Source organism: Centrocercus urophasianus, unplaced genomic scaffold (assembly GCF_019232065.1).
Source record: "Centrocercus urophasianus isolate 14NV4802_14NV808 unplaced genomic scaffold, USGS_Curo_1.0 seq_24, whole genome shotgun sequence".
In the NCBI taxonomy this organism is placed as follows: Eukaryota; Metazoa; Chordata; class Aves; order Galliformes; family Phasianidae; genus Centrocercus; species Centrocercus urophasianus.
In genome coordinates, this window is record NW_024884800.1 from 16,337,374 (window position 1) to 16,356,853 (window position 19,480).

Below are 19,480 nucleotides of genomic sequence, written 5' to 3' on the forward strand. Positions count from 1 at the left end.
TGTGAGGCGGTAAGGCCCATTTCGAACAGCAACTACGGCAGCCCGCGCTGTGCTGCGCTCTGCCGTCGCGCGGGGTAAGCTGCCCGCTGCCCGGCTGCCCGCCGCCTGCTGCCCAAGGTGAGCCCGGCGCGGCGCGGCGCGGCAGGTGGCCGTTCCGTAGGCGCTGCGCACTCTGCGTAGCCGCACGGAGCGCCGCGCGCTTCTCGCCGCCGGGCGGCGCCCTTCCGCCGCGGGGAGGGCTCTACGCTCTCGTGCCGTCTCGCGATGTTTCGCGCGGCCACGTGACACAGAGGCCGCCGGTGCGCTCCGCGAGAGCGGGGCCGGGTTCGGTGTGGAGAAAGGAGGGGGGGGGGAAGAAGCGCGCTCCCGCGGGTCCGGGCCGTGGGGAGTGGGGCCGGCGGGGCCGGGCCGGGCCGGAGCAGGCCGGGCCTGGCCGGGCGGCGTTCCCCGGCGTCCGGCGGCGAGGCGCGGCCCGGGCCGCACGTGGGGCCTGCTCACCTCCGGGCCCGGGCCGCCTTTGCCGCCGCCCGGCCCCGTGCCCGGCGGTTGCGTTCCCTCCTCGGCGGGGCGGGGCCGCCGTGCCTGCTGAGCGATGTCCCCGCCGCCGGCGGAGGCGGTGCCCGAAGCGGTGCTGGAGCGGTGGCGGCAGTACAGCGAGAGCGAGCGGCACTGGGCTGCGCGCCGCCGCTTCATCCTCCGCCACCTGCACAGTTATCCCGGCGCCGCCATCGACCGGCTGCTGGCGCTGTCCGTCCTGTGGAGCAACCACGTCTTCCTGGGCTGCAGGTGAGTGGGGCGTTGCTGAGCTGAGGGGTGAGGAGCCGAGGGGAGGGGGCCGCCCGAGGTGAGGCCGTGGGGAGCTGGAGTGGGAGGGGGACCCCGAGGGCTTGGGGAGCTCTGAGAGGTGGGCTGGGGGGGGGGTCTGCATGGGGGTGGGATCCTCGGGTGGGATCCCTGCTGAAGGGCGGCGTGCCGGGGCAGCAGGAGGGGGAGCGAGGTGCTGCAAGGTGAGCGTGCGCTTTGGGAGCGGTTCTTGATGCTCTTCTCCCGAGAGCTTTTAAAGCACGCGGTATCGCGTTCTGTGAGCTTGCTGTGCAGGAAGTGTCCCTTTAAGCGTAAAGCAGCCTTTGCGCTCCATTCAGAACTCGGAGTTTGTGTTCTCTGCGAGAACGGCCCGGTGAATGGAAAAGTTTTCCAACCTCCGTCTGATCGCTGCTGCCAGCACTGGGACTTGTAGGGCGGGGAGGAGCCTCGGGCACACCCTGACTGATCTGCCTGGTGCTCGGACGTTTTTTCAATGGGACGTGATGCTCTGAAGGCAGGAGCGGATGCCAAATAACTAACTGCAGTAATCTGTGCTGCGGCCAAAAGGGACTTGTAAACCCTGACTGGCACGTGGCTTTGCTTTTGTTGGCATTGCTGTCCCAAAGTCTTAAGGGAATATCCTGCATTATCTGTATAGATCCAAGTCAGCTTCTTCAAGTGTAGGCTTGCGTGTTTTCCTCTTTCTTTCGGATCCAAGTACTGAACTGTTCTGCTCCGTGAGCATCAAAATTGAGCTTCGTTTTAAAGTAACTTGGAATTCTAAAGCATGGATTAGTGTTTCAAAATCCAGGCTGTTGTTCTACTTTCTCTGGACCGTGTATAAGCTTTTATGCTATCTCGGTAGAGGTGATGGTGCTTTTGAGAATTGCAGTGTTGTAGTATGGATATAAGATGTTGATCACAAGAGCTGTGTGGCAATATCTCCAATCCTAAAAGTGATGTGAGTTATGCCTGTAAGTGCCTGTAGTTTCCCTGATGAACATCTTCAGCAGCACCTCTGAGAGAAGACACAAGCAGCAGATTGAGGCGTGATGTGCAGGGCTCGTATTGGTGAGGCTATTTCCCCAAAGCTTGTGTTGTGCTCCAGCATGAGCAGGGTGCTGGAGAGCAGTGGGGAGCTTCACACAGAGAAGCTTCCCTGGGAAGGGAAGGGATGTATGGCTCAGCCGCTCTTCGTCTTCCCTTCTGTACCCTTCACCATATTTGTAGCCCGAAAAGTTCCTTTGATGAAACCCATCAGAGCGTTGATTTGGAAGATTGCCTGCAGAACATCCAGAGGCTTAGAGAACCTGACATGTGAGGAAGGAGTTAAATAGCAGGGTATAATTAGTTCAGATGTTGCTGAGGGAAGATGTGTGTTCCAGATATGTTAAAGGTAGCTGTAAAACGAGGAGGAAATAGTACAGCCTGCTCCACAGCTGCTGGAATCAGAAGAGGTAACAAACTTCAGTTGTAACGAGTGGAGAAGTGGGGTCCTCTGCCTTCACAAGCAGCCTCCACGAGATGAAGTTTCAAAGACCAGGTTAGACAAGCTGATAGCAGGACAGGTTGGCCTTCCTCCAGGCCATACCCCAAACGAGACCATCTGTTGTGAGGAGTGACACTCCCAAAATGCTGTTTGGAAGCCTGCTAGAAGAGGGCAGCACATTTGATGCCGCTGTCCGAGGCAACGTGCTTTTCCCTCTGCAAGATGCAGACAGCCAGCCAGGCTCCCATCCCTGCTGTAGGTGAGGGCTGTCACCACTGCACCGCTCCTCCCATCTGTCCCAGCACTTCTTCCCGCGCTCAGGGGAGTGGCACAGAGCTGGGTGTCAGTGGGTGAAGCAAACACTGTGCTGCTGTGTGTGCACATCTCTCAGGATTGCACGTGGGTCTCGTTTCTGCCTGCTTCTCGGGAGCAGGAAGGCCATTTCCCGAGTGAACGGTGAACAGATTAACAGAGCCTTTGGAACAGGAGTGTTTAAAAGCTAATTTAGGTTACTGTTTCACTGGCTGCTGTCTTGAAGATGAGCACTTCACTGCACAGGTGCAAGATTGCCTTTTCTCCTTCCTGAATCACAGTGCAGAGCTGTCAGAATATAGTTCTGTGCTGTATTTCTAAGTTTTCCTTGCCTTTTTAAGAAAAACTTGCCTTTTTATCATTCAGCTTTGGACTTGCAAATGATTTGAAAACGTGTCAGGTCCCAGGAGCAATGGGAAGCTTAGATGGTCAGGGCTGTACAGCCAAGTCGGATGGGGTCCTGCCCACGTGCTTGCAGCCACCTCACCTTCTCCATGGCTCAGGGATTTAAAACCCTCATGCACAACTACCAAGCTAAAAAGGAGCGTGGCTTTTTTTAGAGAGCAGTCAATAAAGGCAGAGAGTGTCCTTGTCATCTGGTGTCCGTGACTTCACTGCTGGTGACATGTGCCTGTGCCTGCTCTCTTGCTCTTCTGTTGGACCACGTTCTGCATCTCAAACATAAATAGTTTTATTGGTTTTATTCTGTGCTTTGTGCGAGGCTGAGTTGTCTGCCTGGGGCAGGCGCTGAGGTACTGGAATCCCAGCTGACACAGAGACTGTAGGAGTGATTTAGGCTTGGAACAGGTGTGGGGGGGTTGGTGGTGGGGCCAGGTGCCCCTTGTGGGAACACTCCTGACAAGGTTTGTTTTTGGATCCACACAGGTATGGCTCGCAGGTCATGGAAAAGGTTCTCAAGATGGCAGAGGGCATCGACATCGGGGAGATGCCGACGTTTGAACTGGTCCCCAGCAAGAAGCTGAAGAGACAGCGGTCCCCACCTGACAGTGAGTGCATTGGTTGTGTGTCATGGGGGTCTGGCCCTGCTGCTGGGTGCAGGCTGGGCTGCAGGGAGCCTGGCAATTGCAGGGTAACGTGGCAGGCTGGGGAGCAGCGGCCACAGTGAGCACTGCAGGACTGCAACTCTTCTCTTCCTGTACCATGTCATCAGGCGTATGTAATTCAGGCAAAGTTCTTTTTTTGCTTAAGTAAACTATAATTGTTGCTTGAAATTGCTATGTAATAGATTTTTGCTAATTACAATGTTAAGGAATTGGACCTGCATCATTAAATACCACTGTATGTCTGTCCTTCTTTGATGTAGCGAAGTGATGTTCTGACCTGAGAAGCAGTTATTGTACTGGTTTTCAGATAGGACCTGCCTGGAGCATGGATGTTGGGTGTTTTCCTTTTATTTCCTACTTGGCCTGGAGGAGTCGCACGTAGCTCAGCAGAGCCCTTGTTCTCAGGGATAGGGGTTCAGCTGCAGCTGTTCCAGAAGAGGAAATGCAGTGGGCAAAGTGGGCAGGCTGTGTGGCAGCTTCCTCCTCTGGCTCTACTCCACTCCAGTTGTCAGAACACTTCTCAGGAGGGAGGGCACAGGGAGCCACTTGTGCCTGGGGTGGGTTGTGGATGTAGCAGCAGGCCTCTGCTCTGTGGGGCAGTGTTGGTTAATAGTGTGGCTTTTTAAAATGCAGGTGCTTGGACGTACAGGACTCCTGCCTGGACCTGGATGCAATCCCTAGCTCTGCCAGAGTTTCTTCTCTTTCTTTGATAATCCAGTCATCTTTCTGTGCTTCTCTGCCCCATCTGCAAAATGAAGAAAAATACTGCTTTATCCCTGCTGTGTATTTCTTTTAGGCAGCAGCTCTGTGGGAAGGGTTCCTTCCCTGTTGTGTGCCACACACAGCAAAGAGCTCTTGTGCTGGGAAGAGCCTTTAGATGTTGCTGCAGTGCAGTCATCAAAATACCACGTTGAGCAAGAAATGTAAACTTTGCCATAATTCATCAAAACAGCGACGACTGAAGGATTTAATACTCATAAGAGCTTTGCCACGTGATTTGAGTGTCTGCATAGGAAGGACTCTTTTCAACTGCAGTGAACTAGTTCATGATAAATATGCTGATAGTGTGATGACTGGACAGATGTTACCAGACCTGTATTACAGCTGCACGCGTTGGCATTGGGTCAGGTTCATTCCAAGGTGCTGAGGTGGCCCTTTGCTCCTCTGGTGGAGTTGCATGCATGTGCCACTTCAGTGCAGAGGGAGGGGGCTGCACCGTACAGTCTTAAAATCTCTGAATCTTAGAATTGTTTGATTTGAAAGGGACCCTTAGAGCTCATTTAGTCCAACTCCTCTGCAGTGAACAGGGACATCTGCGGCCTCATCTTGTGTGTTTCCAAGCATGGAAACACATTTCCACATTTCCACATCTCTGGGCAGCCTTTGCCAGTGCCTCACCACTCTTAAAAAAACCCAACTTCTTCCTACATCCAATCTAAATCTCCCCTGTTTTAGTTCGAAACCATTTTCCCTTGTACTTTTACAACTGACTGCTCAAGAGTCTGTCCCCTTCTTCTTTCAGCCCCTCTAGATACTGGCAGGCCGCTCTCAGCTCTCCCCTCAGCCTTCCCTTCTCCATGCTGCTCAGCCCCAGCTCTCAGCCTGTCCTCCTAGGGAGCTGCTCCATCCCTTGGATCGTTTCTGTGGCCCTCCTCTGGTCATCTCCCTCTCTTCCACATGCCTTAACATAGTTACCAGGAGTTTCAGGATCTTCCCTAACACAGAGGTGAGGCTGACAGGTCGGTAGCTCCCTTGATTATCTTTTCTGCCCTTCTTAAAAGTGGGTGCTATGCTGCCTTTTTTCCAGTCACCAGGGACTTCAGCTGATGACACGTCTTCTCAGATACCATCGAAAGCAACTTGGCAACTATGTCAGTCAGTTCCCTCAGGACTCTGGGATGCATCTCATTGGAACCCACAGATTCACGGGTGTTCTGCTCCTGAGGTGGCAGAAGTCTTCACAGAAGAAATCTTGTGTAGCTATCTTTTAGACGTAGCATCTTTGCTTATCAGCTCTTTGTCATTTTCTCCAGAAGCTCTGTATATCAGGATATTGTTCCCTATTTGCATTTCTTCTGGTTAATATATGGGGTCTGCCATTAATGTGGACTCACTTCAGAAATGAGTGGATGGGTTCAGTGGGCAGTGCTGTGGGGCAGAGTGAGCGAGTCAGACCTAAAATCCTTGTAACTGAAGATGTAGTGATTTTTGAATGCTAGATGGGAAGCTGGAGGTAGCACAAAGCGACCTGCATAAGGACAAATGCTCTGTTCTGATCAATTGCAGACATTCAGAAGGAACAATTTGTTTTGCGTCTCAGAGGTAATTCTATGCACGAATTCTGCATGCTCTTTCTGGAGATGACTCTGAAAGCATTTCTCTCTGTCACTGCATGTATTTATTGGTAATCTTGTAATTTTCTTCCACCCTTTAGGTCCAGAGCGGAAGGAGGTTCCTGAGCCTCCCCAGAAGGTCCCTAGGTTCCGTGTGCGGCCACGTTTTGAACCCATCCACTTCGTAGCCAGTGCTGAGAAGGATGGCAAGAAGGAAGATTCTCTGGACAGCCAAACACAGGAAATGCACCAAGAAGCAAATTCAGATGGTGTGACACGGCCAGCTGAAAACTGTATAGATTCTCATTTTGAGAATGCCCAGCGAGTGGATCCCCACATCTCCAACTCAGCTGGGTTTGGCTTTGCGAGCCAGGCAGCGACTCCCAATAAGGCTGTGAACAGTACGGACGTTGCCACAAGTGGCACGCTGCAGGTTTCTGTTCCTCCCTCAACTGTCCAGTCTGTATCAGAGACTTTCCCTCCATCTGCTATAGTGCTGAAGCAGAGTTTTATTGAGAAACTGTCAGCAGCTGTTTGGAAAAATCTTGCTAACCCAGACACAAACATTGGGACCGATAAAATTAACTATACGTATCTCTTGACACGTTCAATTCAGGCATGCAAGACAAATCCTGAATATATTTATGTTCCTCTGAAAGAAATTGCCCCCGCCGACCTCCCAAAGAGTAAGAAGCTCCTGACAGATGGCTTTGCTTGTGAAGTACGATGTCAGAATGTCTACTTGACCACTGGTTACGCCGGCAGCAAAAATGGATCCAGGGATCGAGCCACAGAGCTGGCAGTCAAGTTGCTGCAGAAGTCTGTAGAAGTTCGGGTTGTGCAGCGGAAGTTCAGGCACACCTATCACGAAGACCTGGTGGTGTGCCAGGCAGGTGTGAGTAGCCCAGATTTCCCTCCTGCTCTCAAACCTCACGAGGAGTTTGTAGTAGCCAACAGGGACTGCGTCCCAGCACAGCCCGGCGCTGAACCCGCCAAAGCTTCCCCTAACACCAGCAAGCACTGGACTAGCTTTGTCCTCACTGAGAATGCCAGCGACGCAATAGGAATACTGAACAATTCTGCCTCGTACAACAAAATGTGTGTTGAATATAAATATGACTACATGCCCAACCGCATGTGGCGTTGCCGAGTGTTTCTACAAGATCACTGCTTAGCTGAGGGATATGGCACTAAGAAGACCAGCAAGCATGCTGCAGCTGACGAAGCGCTGAAGATTTTGCAGAAGACGCAGTCGAATCTAACAGCCATCAAAATGACCCAGGTTCAGAAGGTGGGCCGCTCATCGCAAGGCTCTGGGAGGAAGAAGGACCTGAAGGACCTCGTGGTTTATGAGAACTCCGATAACCCGGTGTGCACGCTGAACGACACGGCTCAGTTCAACAAGATGACGGTCGAGTACGTCTTCGAAAGGATGACGGGCATGCGATGGAAGTGCAAGGTGCTGCTCGAAAATGAATTCATCGCAGAAGCAGTCGGAGTGAAGAAATCTGTCAAGCATGAGGCAGCAGAGGAAGCTGTGAAAATCCTCAAAAAGACTCAGCCAACTGTTGTTAACAATCTGAAAAAAGGCACCGTTGAAGACGTCATCTCCAGAAATGAGATCCGGGGGCGATCGGCAGAGGATGCTTTGAAACAGAAAATCAAAGAAGATAACATTGGGAATCAAATCTTAAGAAAGATGGGCTGGAAGGGTGGTGGCCTCGGGAAGGATGGCGAAGGAATTAGAGAACCTATTTCAGTGAAGGAGCAGTTTAAAAGGGAAGGGCTGGGGCTGGATGTGGAGAGGGTAAATAAAATCGCTAAAAGAGACATTGAGCAGATCATTCGAAACTATGCCCACTCAGACAGTCACGTCGACTTGACATTCTCTACAGAACTGACCAACGATGAACGGAAGCAGATCCATCAGATTGCCCAAAAATATGGTCTCAAAAGTAAATCTCATGGCCAGGGCCATGACAGGTACTTGGTGGTAAGCAGAAAGCGGCGCAAGGAGGATCTGTTGGACCAGCTGAAGCAAGAAGGCCACGTTGGGCATTATGAGCTTATCATGCCTCAAGCAAATTGAGGTTCACTGCCCGATTTTACTGGTGAAAATTACAAAAGACATTTCTAGATACCTGGTTGAAGAAAGAGATGCTGCATTTCTTGTTGCGTGATACGTTAACGTTAAAATCTTTTACTTTGCTCATATGATTTCTAAAACGTTGCTAGACAATTAGGACTGGCCAAGTTCTATTTGAGCACATTAGCACAACCCAACAGCCATCAGTAGTGCTGTTACTGTATGTCTTTGATATTACTTGTTCCTTCACATTTTAATAGTTTTGTAATAGCAAAAACACATGTCCAACCAGAAGGAATTGGACACCATTTAAAATTATACTTCCCTTACTCTTCATAACCTTTTTGACCAAGAAAGGAAAAAATGCCTTGTTTTAAAAACAAAAAGGATAAAAAGCAAAGGAAATGCAGTTTGGAGGAATAAATCTGTATGTAAAGTTGGTATTGATGACAATAAATAAAAATACAGCTTTATTTCTGGAAAAAAAAACCAACAAACAAGTTTGTCAGCTTTTGTGTAAAAAGAAACGTGTGAAAACTGCATTGATTCTTAAGAAAGGTGTATGGAGCAAGATGTCTGTGCTGTGTACGGATGTGGAGAAATGTCCATATCCACTGTAACAGTACGGCTTTATTCGTAGGCTTTTACCTTGAGCCCCCCATACTGACAGTCACTGAATGCACCTTTCTCACCAGTGTACAGGACTTAGATGATTCCAGTGGATGTTAACCTTAGAGCACTGCCTGACGTATGTAAATACCACAGAGAAGTGTGAGATACAAAAACTGGAGGTAACCACGGAGCCCACGTGTCAGAGATGCTAGTGTAGCCTGTGGGGAATGTTACATAACTTATTTTTTTACTTTGAATATACACCCTTTAACCCAAGCAAAATTAAATCTGTGCCTAATTATTTCTCTGCTCTGTTAATGTACCTCTGCTTGTTCTATGTCAAGGGCAACTCGCAAGCAAATGGTTGCATTGCTCTGAAGTGCTGTCAAGTGTGGCATCTTGTTGAATTGCTCCTGGAGTCAGGAGTGCTGCTCTGCTGCTCCTGCCTGGGAAGCAGGCTGTGCTGCTGCGTGGGCCGTGCCTCCAGCAGGGCCATGAAATGGAGCTGTGCGAGCCTTGGGGGAGCGCCCACATCGTGCCTGGAAAGCAGGGAGGTCAGGCAGAGACCTTGGAAGAGCTGAGTGGGAGATCTGTCCAGAGATGCTGTTCTTCTGTCACCAGTGGGGCCTGCTGATTCTCTGTGCGAGGACAGCTGGTGAAAGCACTTCTACTGGGATAATTATTTCCCGTTCTCCTGTTGGCTTATGCCTCAGCTATTGCTTTTGTTCATCTGCTTCCCATATTATCTCTTCATTTCTTTATGTTGTGTTTTCATTTCTTACACTGTTCTTTTTTAATACTGGGTGGCTGAGCCTCGCTGATGGAGCAGAAGATCCTAGAGATGTGCATTTGGAGAAACTTTCAGCCAAAAAAAGGAGGAGGTTCTCCTGGAGGACTTCACTTACAGGTAAGACTCGCTCGGGACAGAGAGCATCTCTTCCTGTCTTTAACTGGGTGGCTTCAGCTTGGGCACCTGAAATAAAAACATGCTGCTGCTGCTGCCTTTGAAGGACAGTGGCAGAAAACTCTGAAAGGGTTTTTCTTTATTCGTGCATTGTGCATTCTACTTGTGAATTCTGCTCCCAGGGATGGTGGGTTAAAGCAGATGGCAGTGTAGGAGTCTGGAAGAAGCCTGCTACTTCCGAGTATTCCTGCAGGCAGGAGTGCAGCTCCCCCTCCTAGCTGGGTTCTGCAGCAGGTCCTTCGAGCTTGGTGCCACTGGGAAAAGTAGCAAGAGCCCCAGGGCAGTGTTGGGCTGAGAAATCTTTCTGCTGAACAGCACGGGAGGGGGTGCAGGATGTGGCACCACCACAGCAGTAGTTAGCAGCAGTGAGTCTGTACAAGGCGATGCTGTTTGCTATGCTGGGTAGCATCCCTGCCTCGTGGCTGTAAATCTGTACCAGGTTGGGTACCTCTGTTGTTCCTGGTTGAATTAGTGGGAGTATTTTTGGTGACCGTTAGAGCTGAAGAATCGCTCTCTGCTTCATCGCCTGTGTTTATGTGGCTTGTAAGCTCCCTGGAACCAGCTCTGTATGGTTTGAAATTTAGTTGATGAAGGACTTGCATAGGAAAGCGGTGAAGGTGAGTTTTTTTCATTTCTGGCTGCCTTAGGGCTGATGCCAGCCTTTGTTTTTGAGTGAGTAGCAAGAGATACAAAAATGGAGGGAGTGGGGCAGGTGATGCTATGATATGAGACGAACGTGAGCCGTTCAGAAAGGTGCCTGCTGTAAAGGCAGAAATAGTTACACAGGCACAGGGAAATGGCCACGGTCCCTCATATACCATCTGGTTGGCTTCAGTCTTCCCAGGCGTTGGGAAGTTTGTTGGGAGTTTGCTCTGCACCAGCCCTTAGTTTGGTCTGTGTAACTCGATGGTTGTTGCTCGACTGGCTCTTGATTTGGGCAAGTTTTGCACAACAGATGCTTAAGAATCAAGATTACTTGAGCCAGATATACTCTGTCCATACACTCCAAAGGGCCTGTCAGCTCTATCCCTGTGCATGAAATGGAATGACCCCTATCTATCTCTTGCAGTTGGCTTTTTGACATTGCTAAGTAGCAATTACAAGGGTTCAGCTCAGACAGCCCTTTAGGAAAGCTAGCAAGTGTGACTAAGCACAGCTGCAGTGGTGAAAGGCTGCCCTGCGGAAGGCAGAAGGCCTGCCCAGTGAGTGCAGCGTTGTCACACGGATGGGCTAATGCCTTTTTTAAGAACCTATCAGACTGTCTTAATTGTGCAGCCAAGGAGCAGTACCTGCTTTTGTCAGATGCCAGTGGTTTTCATCACGTTCTCCCCTTCAAAAGTATGACTCTCATGTCAATTAGTTACTGAGCCTTGTCAGCTACTGTCACTAACACACTATTGCAGGCTTTTTTGCAACAGCTTACTCCCAGGAGCGCTGTCCTGAGCTTCCTGCAGGTACCTGTTTTTCCATCTCCTTGTGAGCTGATCCAGGCCTGTTCTTCCTCCATCTGAAGGGCTCATGTTGTACCTCTGCACTGTGAACACACAGCTCAGCCCAAGCACAGCTCCTGCCCCAAACATTTGGAAGCACGCCCCAGCTTTGGTGGTAGATGTTTGCACACAGCCTGAGATGCCTCCTGCTGCCTCAGAATAACCACAGTTACACACCTCTTGCCTATTTATACAATAAGCATTAAGGTTACACTTTATTTACAAGTTTTGAAAAATGTACAGTTTCTTACATGGGTTACTTGTGCAAAGTTATACTTCTTAACTAACAGACCAATGTGCACACAAAAGACACTGGAACATTGGACAACACAATTGTAGGTTTCATCCCACACTGCTGCTTTAGGAACTGTATCCAAATGTACAAACTTAGCCGTACAAAAAAGAGTCTGGACTTAACAACTGTTTTCTCAGAGTTGAAAAAATACTTTGATAAAATTGAAGAGAAACTAACTCAAGCATGCAGCAGTAGCTCACATAAACCACAGTAAACTACAAAGATTGGGAACTGCAGAGACTGAAGTGCCTACCCCATACTTTATTCAAACTTTCCTCGAGGCAAAGCTGGATACCCAATAACTTATCTTTCTCAGGTAAAGATAAGGGGAGGGAAGAAGACACTAAAAGGAGAATAATTCCACCTCTGGAACACTTCAGGTTTTACCCCTTCCTTAATACGGAAGGGCTGTAACTCAAGAGTACCGCAGCTCTATCTGCTGTTGTCCAGTAACACCTCAGTAACAGGACTACAGGACGTCAGTGGAGCAGTCTCCATGGGCATGTCCCTTAACACACTACTTTACTTTAAAAAAAAAAACAAAGAGGTTTTATTTCTCACCCCAAGTAAAGATCAAAGTACCACACCTGAAGCGATTTATGTATATCTGTACATAAATCTCCCCTGTGAAGTGCAGAAGTGACTGGCGTTCTTACAAACTAGTTAAGACCTGGGAAACCAATGCAAATGAAGAAAAAAACATCTTCACTCAGTACTTACAAATGCAGTGGGGTCTAAACCAATAGTAAACGACCAGCCTGGACAGATCAGCACTTTAGTAATATCAGTTAAAAAATGTGTATGTATATAAACATCCCTTTTGTCAAGCTACACATAAGCATCACTGTGTATAACACAATTACAATTAAAAGCTTAGTGTACACTACAGAAATGCACAATACTGCCCTAAGACTGGAGAGGGACCACAGAAAATGAATTCAGCGTCAGTAATTCTTTTGCAAGTAACCCAAGTACAGTACATTTGACTTCAAAGTGGGTGCTTTATTATGTCCAAGGAGAAGAAGCTTCAGCAAGGGAGGGTGGCAACGGCACAACAGCTATTCTGCTTTCAAAGTAAATGCAGTGATGCTAGGATGAAGATGACTCAGACACCTCATATACTTTCCTCATCACCAGAGTGTTCATTTGCATCATCCTGGGTCAACAATCACGCCAACTCTGTTCTACTATTGCAGAAACCCGTTTCTCATATTCCCGCTTGTTCTCTTGGTATAGTTGAGCTGCCTGGCTGTTTGCTGGACTGTTGGGATTTGGCTCATCCAACAGAGACTGCACAAAAAGAAAAAAGATGCTCAGACACGTGGACGTACACCGTTCCTGCAACGTATTCTCTACACTACCCGTGTTAGCAAGGGGGCAGAAGTTCATCCAGATAAGGGCAGGGCGCCCTGCGTTGCCCCAGCTGTAAGTTACTGCAAGCTTTCGGCCGTGCAATCCAGAGCTGGCACCTCCAGCAACCTCTGTGCAGCTCTAAGGCTGGTTAATTTACACACAGTAAGTATTCACACCTAAAAATATATCAACATTTAGCTCCTTTACCGGCTCTGAGGAGCCAACAGTGCTTTTCCTGAGTTGTTTTTTTTTTTTTTTTTTAAAAAAAAAAAAAAAAGAAAGCATCCTAATTTCATTCTGCCTTTTCATGCAGGGATCTTTTTTACCTGTATGGATGTTAAGATGGAAGAGACATCGTAAGTAGGACTCCAACGATTCTGAAGAATATCCAGACATATACTACCATCTGCATAGACTAGAAAAGGTTCAAGAAGAATGGCTTAAAACAAATTGTACAGCTGCTCAGTTTTTCCTAGCATTGTCTGATCCTGAAAACCCATACACTGACAAACAGGACAGAAGCCAGAACTGTGTGGCAGACTGAACTCCAACAGACAGGCCTGCATGTAGGAGATGAAGCTTGTCACTGGCAGCTGCCTCAAGCATTCAAGCTCAAACCCTGCTTATTCTTCAATGCCAAGCTTCTCTGTGACACTGCAGCCACCGCTATGGAAAGATGAAACCACCGAGAGACTGAAGGCAAAAATGTTCAGCTTTCCACATGTGATCCAAATAAGGAGCACTAAAAAAAGAGCTGTTTACATACAAGGTTTCCCCAGAATATATCTACAGCACCAATGCCTAGTCTCATGACAGCTGTACAAAACCTTCCCTCAGTGCACTGAGCCCACGCAGGCTTACTTGCTATGTGAATGCAGCTTACTTAGCTATCTATACCTGATAAGGTGCAGGTGTGCATGAAGCTGGTATTCCTCTGAGAAAAGGAACCAAGGGAAGGGACTGATTCAGTGATTTACTGGCTGCAGTTGGAAACCAGTACTGCATTTCAAGGTATAGCATTCATACAGGCCCCCAGTTGTATGAAAAAAATGACAGAAGACAACTGCAATCACAAGTGTAATTATGTACATGTATGTATAGAGAACAGCAAATAACTTGAAAAGTTCAAGTTCTCTCTTCTGTCACATGTATCAGCAGACAGCTGAAAGAGGAGCCTTGCAAAACAGTGCTGCACCACCTGCAGGCTAGGAAGCATCTTCTACTCATCCCAAGACTGAGCACAGCTCACACAGTCACCTACACAGAAGCACACTGGAACTGTGCTTATTAGATAGTGGAAACTCTTATAATAAAAGTCTACTTCTACAGCACTTACAGAAAGCTAAATTAAATGTACTGTGTGAATACTTACCATTTGGATGAAACATTTTAGAGACAAATCTAACAGTAGGTGGCTTATTTGGATATTCTTCTGTGAATTCTATTGTAAGTTTGAATGTTCCTGGAGTTGAAAAAGAAATACATTAGCTTTATTTGGAACAAATTTACATGAGATGACCAAGAAGCATTCCTATATAGTCATCAACTGATAGAACTGTGCTTGTAAATCCATTGCTGGGCACGGAATGCAGACTGCTGAGTCCTACCCTGGTACTTCTCTCTGCTATGGCAGTCCCTCCTGCCAATGCTAAAAGGTGCTTAGATTCAAAGGATTATTTTTTTTTTAATCAGGTAATGAGATCACAGTGTTAAGCAAGCAGTATTGCAAGCAGCATTCTTACTAGAGATTCTAAACAACAATCTGGCCACTGACTTCAGGTTAGCTACCCTTCTGCTGGGAACGGCTGCTGAAGTCCCAGCCCAACCAGTCTTAGCAGTGCACCAACCTGACTGATTTTAGCCCTTCTCTCCAGGCTGTGGCAATCTGACAATCAGCAGTCTGACACGTAAGCAGCCCAAACATGGGTGTGAAGGACTGAGCACTGCTAGTGACCTCTTCACTCTGCCACCACACTGCAGGTGCTGGGATATGAAGTGCCTATGCAGCCCAGGGACACCCGAAGCACCTTTGTACAAACACAGCTCTCCTGTGGGAGGAGCACACCAGACCCTACACTAACAGCCAGGCAAGCTGCTCAGCAGGTGTACCACCTGGCTTTGAAGAGGTGGTCTGACACCATCAGGGACAGCGTCCCTGCCCCCACTCAGTGCCCAAAAGAGAATTCAGGGGCTCAGACACAAAGCTCATCCTCGCTTCCTGCTGGGACTTTCCTGGCACTAGCTATGGCTGTTCCCTCATTTGTCTGGCAAGCATACCAACAGCTGGTAGCCAAAGAACAGATTTTTGACCCCTTTTTACAGACCAGTACGGAACTGCAGGAATTACTGGGGATTCCTTCTTTGCAAGGCTGTAAACTATAACAAAGGTCATTGCTCTGATGTTCCAGTTTGCACACTAAGTCAGTATGGATGTCTGACAGCTTTCTGTGCAGCTCAAAGTGGAACAGTTTCTGCGCAGTGGGAAGTCTCAGCTGCCTAAAAACAAGTTTTTGCCTGTTGGCTATTTTTATTAGCAGCCCAAAAACGTAAGAGCACAGAGCCAACAGCATGCCATCCTACTGGAAAGCAAAGGAACAATAAGAACATTACAGTTTTCCAAACAAGAGAAGTCTGTGCATTAAGATCACTCAATGAAGCAGAAGCCTGCGATGAGGCTACTGAGTTTTACTCTTGCTAATCCAGGGGCACAGAGACAGATTTGAGACCAGCCTGAAAAACAGGCTAGAAAGTCTGTAACAAACTGCCAGCTGCAGACATCCCCCAGACCTCCATTCCCCACAAGGCACAACCCTGGTGATGGGAGAGCTTTAGAACCAACCAAACATGGGAGGAACTCCCAAGTACTGTTTCCCAGCTCTGGTTTGCAGTACCCTCTTCAGGAAGTACTGAAGCAGGCACTACTGTGGAAGACTGACCAAGCAAGCAGTAGGGTACAAATCAAGCTCAAACCTTCAAATAACAAAGTTCAGTAAATTTACTCAAGAAAAGGAACGTTATTTTAGAACACCCACTGAAGCAAAAGGAGACAGATAAGATGGCCAAAGAACAAATCAAGGGCAGTCTGGTCTTAGAATCCATTTAAAACAACTACAAATGGGGAAGCCACCCGTCTCACTGGGGACAGGACAGCATTACTTTGAGTGCCAACCCGAGTGCGTGGCGGGGCAGCCTCCAGCTGCAGTATCTCCCGACTCAAGTCAGGATCCCAAGCAGCAATGGCTCTTTGAAAGAAGTCCTGCAGCATGCTCACTGCTGAGCTCTGTTAGCAGACAGTTCCAAGGACTCGGTGAACTGCAGCCCGGGGTCACTCACACAAATAGGACGGGTGTGACAACAACACACTGCTGGGACGAGTCCCTCATTGTCCACAGCATCACCAACCTTACAGCTTTCAACTCGCCATCCTTCCAACCTGTTCTTGACAGCCAAGTTTACAACAAAGGTTTTTGTATTCGCTGTCATCCTACAAATGCTGGGATCATCTTGCTCCCAGAACATTCCCACGTCTGTTCTGCGCTTACCTCGTCCATCTGTTTCTCCTGCCTCAGCTCAGAGGAGCCTCCTCCAAGCCCCGTGCCTGGCCCCGCAGTGCCCACAGCCCTGCCAAGCCTCCACATCAGCACCCATAACGCAGTGACAGCCCTGCCTCCCCCACCTGAGGATACTGACCCCATATTCCTTTGGTAATGGACAAGCCATACTGAGGGCAAATGCATTGCTTTCTCTGTTCAAGCTGCCTGCACGATGACAGGAAGACAGGATACTGCAGTAGCTATTACTTAACTCTCCTCACGCCAGGAATCCTGCGCTAACCACAGCATCAAAATTCAGCTTCAGAGAAACGGGTCTGTAGAGCTTGGGGGAGCTTGGGTTTCCATCACAGGGGCAACATGACCCGTTCACATGCCACAAGCACAACAGATTCTAAGAAATATGGTAAAGGCAAGATAAACATCCTTGAGGTCCTACTGCAGACATCTGCAACTCAATGCTTTCAAAGCAGGAAATGGAAGTTTTGCTGCTGATCTAAATTAGCAGTTGCTCACAGGCCAAGTCATCCTTCAGTTGAGAAGACACCTCGAATGTCTGGAGGTGGAAGGGAGGGAGGGTTGTTATCAGCATTTTGAACAGCACGTAAACATGCATTTGAGCTTAGGGCTTTCAGTTCAGGCAAAGCTATGAAAGCTCAGAAGCTGAGACTGAAAAAGGGACTCACCAGTACAAGGATGAAGAACAGCAGTTCCCACCATGCTGAAATTATTAAAGCTACAACAACTGACATTTTTCACAGCCTACTTTCACAACCTGAAGTCTTACCCAGGAGGGACAGAGACTAGAAACAACAATACAGAGGTGCACCAGTGTACCTTGGATCCACAAGAGCATGAACAAAACAAGCCCCAATAACAGCTCCACACTATAAATAAAAGTCTTCTTAATTTTAACTACACTGAGCTCAACTGCATCTGAACTGTGCTACCACCTGTCCTCTCACTGAAGGGAGAGAGCAGAGCAGGCATCAGCAGTGCCATATCTCTGGGCTCCATCCAGCATTTGTTATCTAGCACAACATAAAGTACGTCCCAGAGAAACAGTGACAAACATGATCTGCTTTCCTGAGAGTGCACTGTGAAAAACACTGCTAAGAAAACAGCAGTTCATCACCCACCAAGATTGTAAGATCAGCCAAAGCAATAGGACAGCAGTAGCATAGGCAAGTGGACTTCAGGCTGTTGCAAGAACAAGGTGCCACAAGTTTTCAAGATAAAGGCACAATGCTACCCAAGCACAGACAAAAATCAAACCAGCACAGATCTGTAAAGCAGCCTCCAACCTTCTGCAACTAGGTGGAAATATATGGGAAAACAACCATTATGCTACCTGTTAAACTCACGTTGTACTGGAAGAGACTGACCACAGCAACAACCTGTGCTTTACCACACTGCAGGGAGAGCCTCTCTGCCCCCAGTCAGCAGATTGCTGGGAGAAGCAGAGCAACAGGAGGCCAGGCAGCAGAAGCAACCCTCAGTGAAGTTTAAGGGAACCCTCAACCCTAAGCTTTCCTATCTATTGCACAGAGGTTGGCCTAAATAACCTTTAAAGGTCTCTTCCAGCTCAAACAATTCTCTAAGAAAGATAACAGAATGTATTTGGTCTACCAGCTTTATGTACAGTGTTATGGAACATGGAAGCTCCAAACAGTAGTGCTCTGAAAAGCTCCTCCAGCAGGATTCTTAACTAATCAATTAGAAGTATTAACTGTAGATTTTGGAGTTTTTAGGCCTGAAATACTTAAAATATATTAAATCCTCACAGAAAACATCTGGATTTTCAGATGCTCACCCAATGATAAACAAGCAGCTAGTCAAGAACGATGTAAGAGTTGAGAAGTTTTGATTATATTTTTGGCATGAGTCACAGAGATCTAGGATTAATTACAGACTGCACCCGAAGCATCTTAAAAAATGTATCCTTGATTTCATTCAGACAGCATTTCACATCTAACAAGGTCTCACAGTGATGCTGAAGTGTTCACAACATCAGTAAGGCTGTAAGAGGCATCGAGGCCAAACTGAAGCTGCCTAGAGAAGGCCTGGGTCAGAGTCTGTGGAGGCAGCTATAGAAACTAAAAGCTGCTTTCAACCTTTAACCCTGGGTACCACCGACTGCAGCTGAACAGAACAGATGCCAACACAGAATTCCATTCGCACAGGACTTACGGGCAAAGCACCGAAACGTCAGAAGGAACGTATCTCAAATGATGGCACTTTGACAGCAGCCGTACACCGGGCTTTGGGCTGTGCTGCACGTATTGCTGTCCCCTCCTGAACACACCCCGGGGCACTGGGCCGTGCTGGACTCCCTCAAACCTCGCTCTCACCCCCCCCGGCTCCAATCCTGCTGCCGTGACGCCCACCCTCCACCCCGCAGCCACACTCACCGTCCTCGAACGGGGTTCCCTCGGGCCTGCGGGGGAAAGAAGCAGAGCACAGCGTTACGGCGGCGCCCGGCCGGGCCCGCGCCCGCCCCCCGCCGCTCGGCACTCACCCGAAGATGACGGCATTCCACACCATGATGTTGTTCTCGGAGGGAGCCCCGCTCACCCCGGCCGGGGGATCCTCCTGCAGCCTGCGGGCACAGCAGTGCGGGCTCAGCGCGGCGCCCCCCCGACCCGCCCCTGCGCATTCGGCGTAGCCCGGGAGGAGAGCCGGACGCCGCTGCGCAAACGGCGTAACCCGCCGCGGGCGGCGCGGCCCGGCGCTACGCAATCGGCGGAGCGCGCCCTGCCCCGCCGCCATGTTGTGCGGCCCCCTCCGCGCCCGGCGGCCCGAGCCCCGCACCCTCTCGCCCCCCCCGCTGCCCCTCCACCGGCGGCCTCGGTACCTCTTGAAGTCTCGCATGAGGCGCCTACGGGCCGGAGTGGACATGGCGAGTCGGGGTTACGAATCACTCATACACCGCCGGAGGGAGGACGGGGCGCCCGGGAACGGCGGCGAACTCCGACCGAGGCGGCGGCGATAGCGAACGGGAGCGGCCGCGGCCTCTACCTCTGAGGCGGGGGCGGGGCGAGACCCCGGGCCGCACCGATCCCTGCGCCTGCTGCCGGGCGATCCCGGCACGTACCAACAGCCGCGGGAGGGGGGGGAGGCGGAGCCG

General features: G+C 49.3%; 2 protein-coding genes across 2 annotated transcripts; one reads left to right on the forward strand and one right to left on the reverse strand.

Moving 5' to 3' along the window:
* The first annotated feature begins 588 nt into the window (after nucleotides 1-588).
* On the forward strand, nucleotides 589-8,561 carry NKRF (NFKB repressing factor). The gene is made up of 3 exons (XM_042824895.1): nucleotides 589-786; nucleotides 3,491-3,612; nucleotides 6,104-8,561. Exons 1-3 carry the CDS (start codon nucleotides 593-595, stop codon nucleotides 8,089-8,091), a joined length of 2,304 nt encoding a protein of 767 aa, XP_042680829.1. The 5' UTR covers nucleotides 589-592; the 3' UTR covers nucleotides 8,092-8,561.
* Nucleotides 8,562-12,430: 3,869 nt separating this feature from the next.
* UBE2A (ubiquitin conjugating enzyme E2 A) lies at nucleotides 12,431-19,355 on the reverse strand. The gene is made up of 6 exons (XM_042824896.1): nucleotides 19,208-19,355; nucleotides 18,872-18,952; nucleotides 18,765-18,790; nucleotides 14,175-14,264; nucleotides 13,129-13,217; nucleotides 12,431-12,739 (listed from the first exon to the last, which is right to left on the reverse strand). Exons 1-6 carry the CDS (start codon nucleotides 19,249-19,251, stop codon nucleotides 12,611-12,613), a joined length of 459 nt encoding a protein of 152 aa, XP_042680830.1. The 5' UTR covers nucleotides 19,252-19,355; the 3' UTR covers nucleotides 12,431-12,610.
* Between the last annotated feature and the right edge of the window lie 125 nt (nucleotides 19,356-19,480).

Bases quoted from the DNA above. Each gene is read 5' to 3' on its own strand.
- NKRF (XM_042824895.1), top strand. From the start codon at position 593: ATGTCCCCGCCGCCGGCGGAGGCGGTGCCCGAAGCGGTGCTGGAGCGG. The intron at 787-3,490 runs GTGAGTGGGGCG...GGATCCACACAG, and splicing joins CACGTCTTCCTGGGCTGCAG to GTATGGCTCGCAGGTCATGG. The intron at 3,613-6,103 runs GTGAGTGCATTG...TCCACCCTTTAG, and splicing joins ACAGCGGTCCCCACCTGACA to GTCCAGAGCGGAAGGAGGTT.
- UBE2A (XM_042824896.1), bottom strand. From the start codon at position 19,251: ATGTCCACTCCGGCCCGTAGGCGCCTCATGCGAGACTTCAAGAG. The intron at 18,791-18,871 runs GTGAGTGCCGAG...TTTCCCCCGCAG, and splicing joins TGGAATGCCGTCATCTTCGG to GCCCGAGGGAACCCCGTTCG. The intron at 12,740-13,128 runs GTAAAAAAGATC...CTTTTTGTGCAG, and splicing joins CCATCTTAACATCCATACAG to TCTCTGTTGGATGAGCCAAA.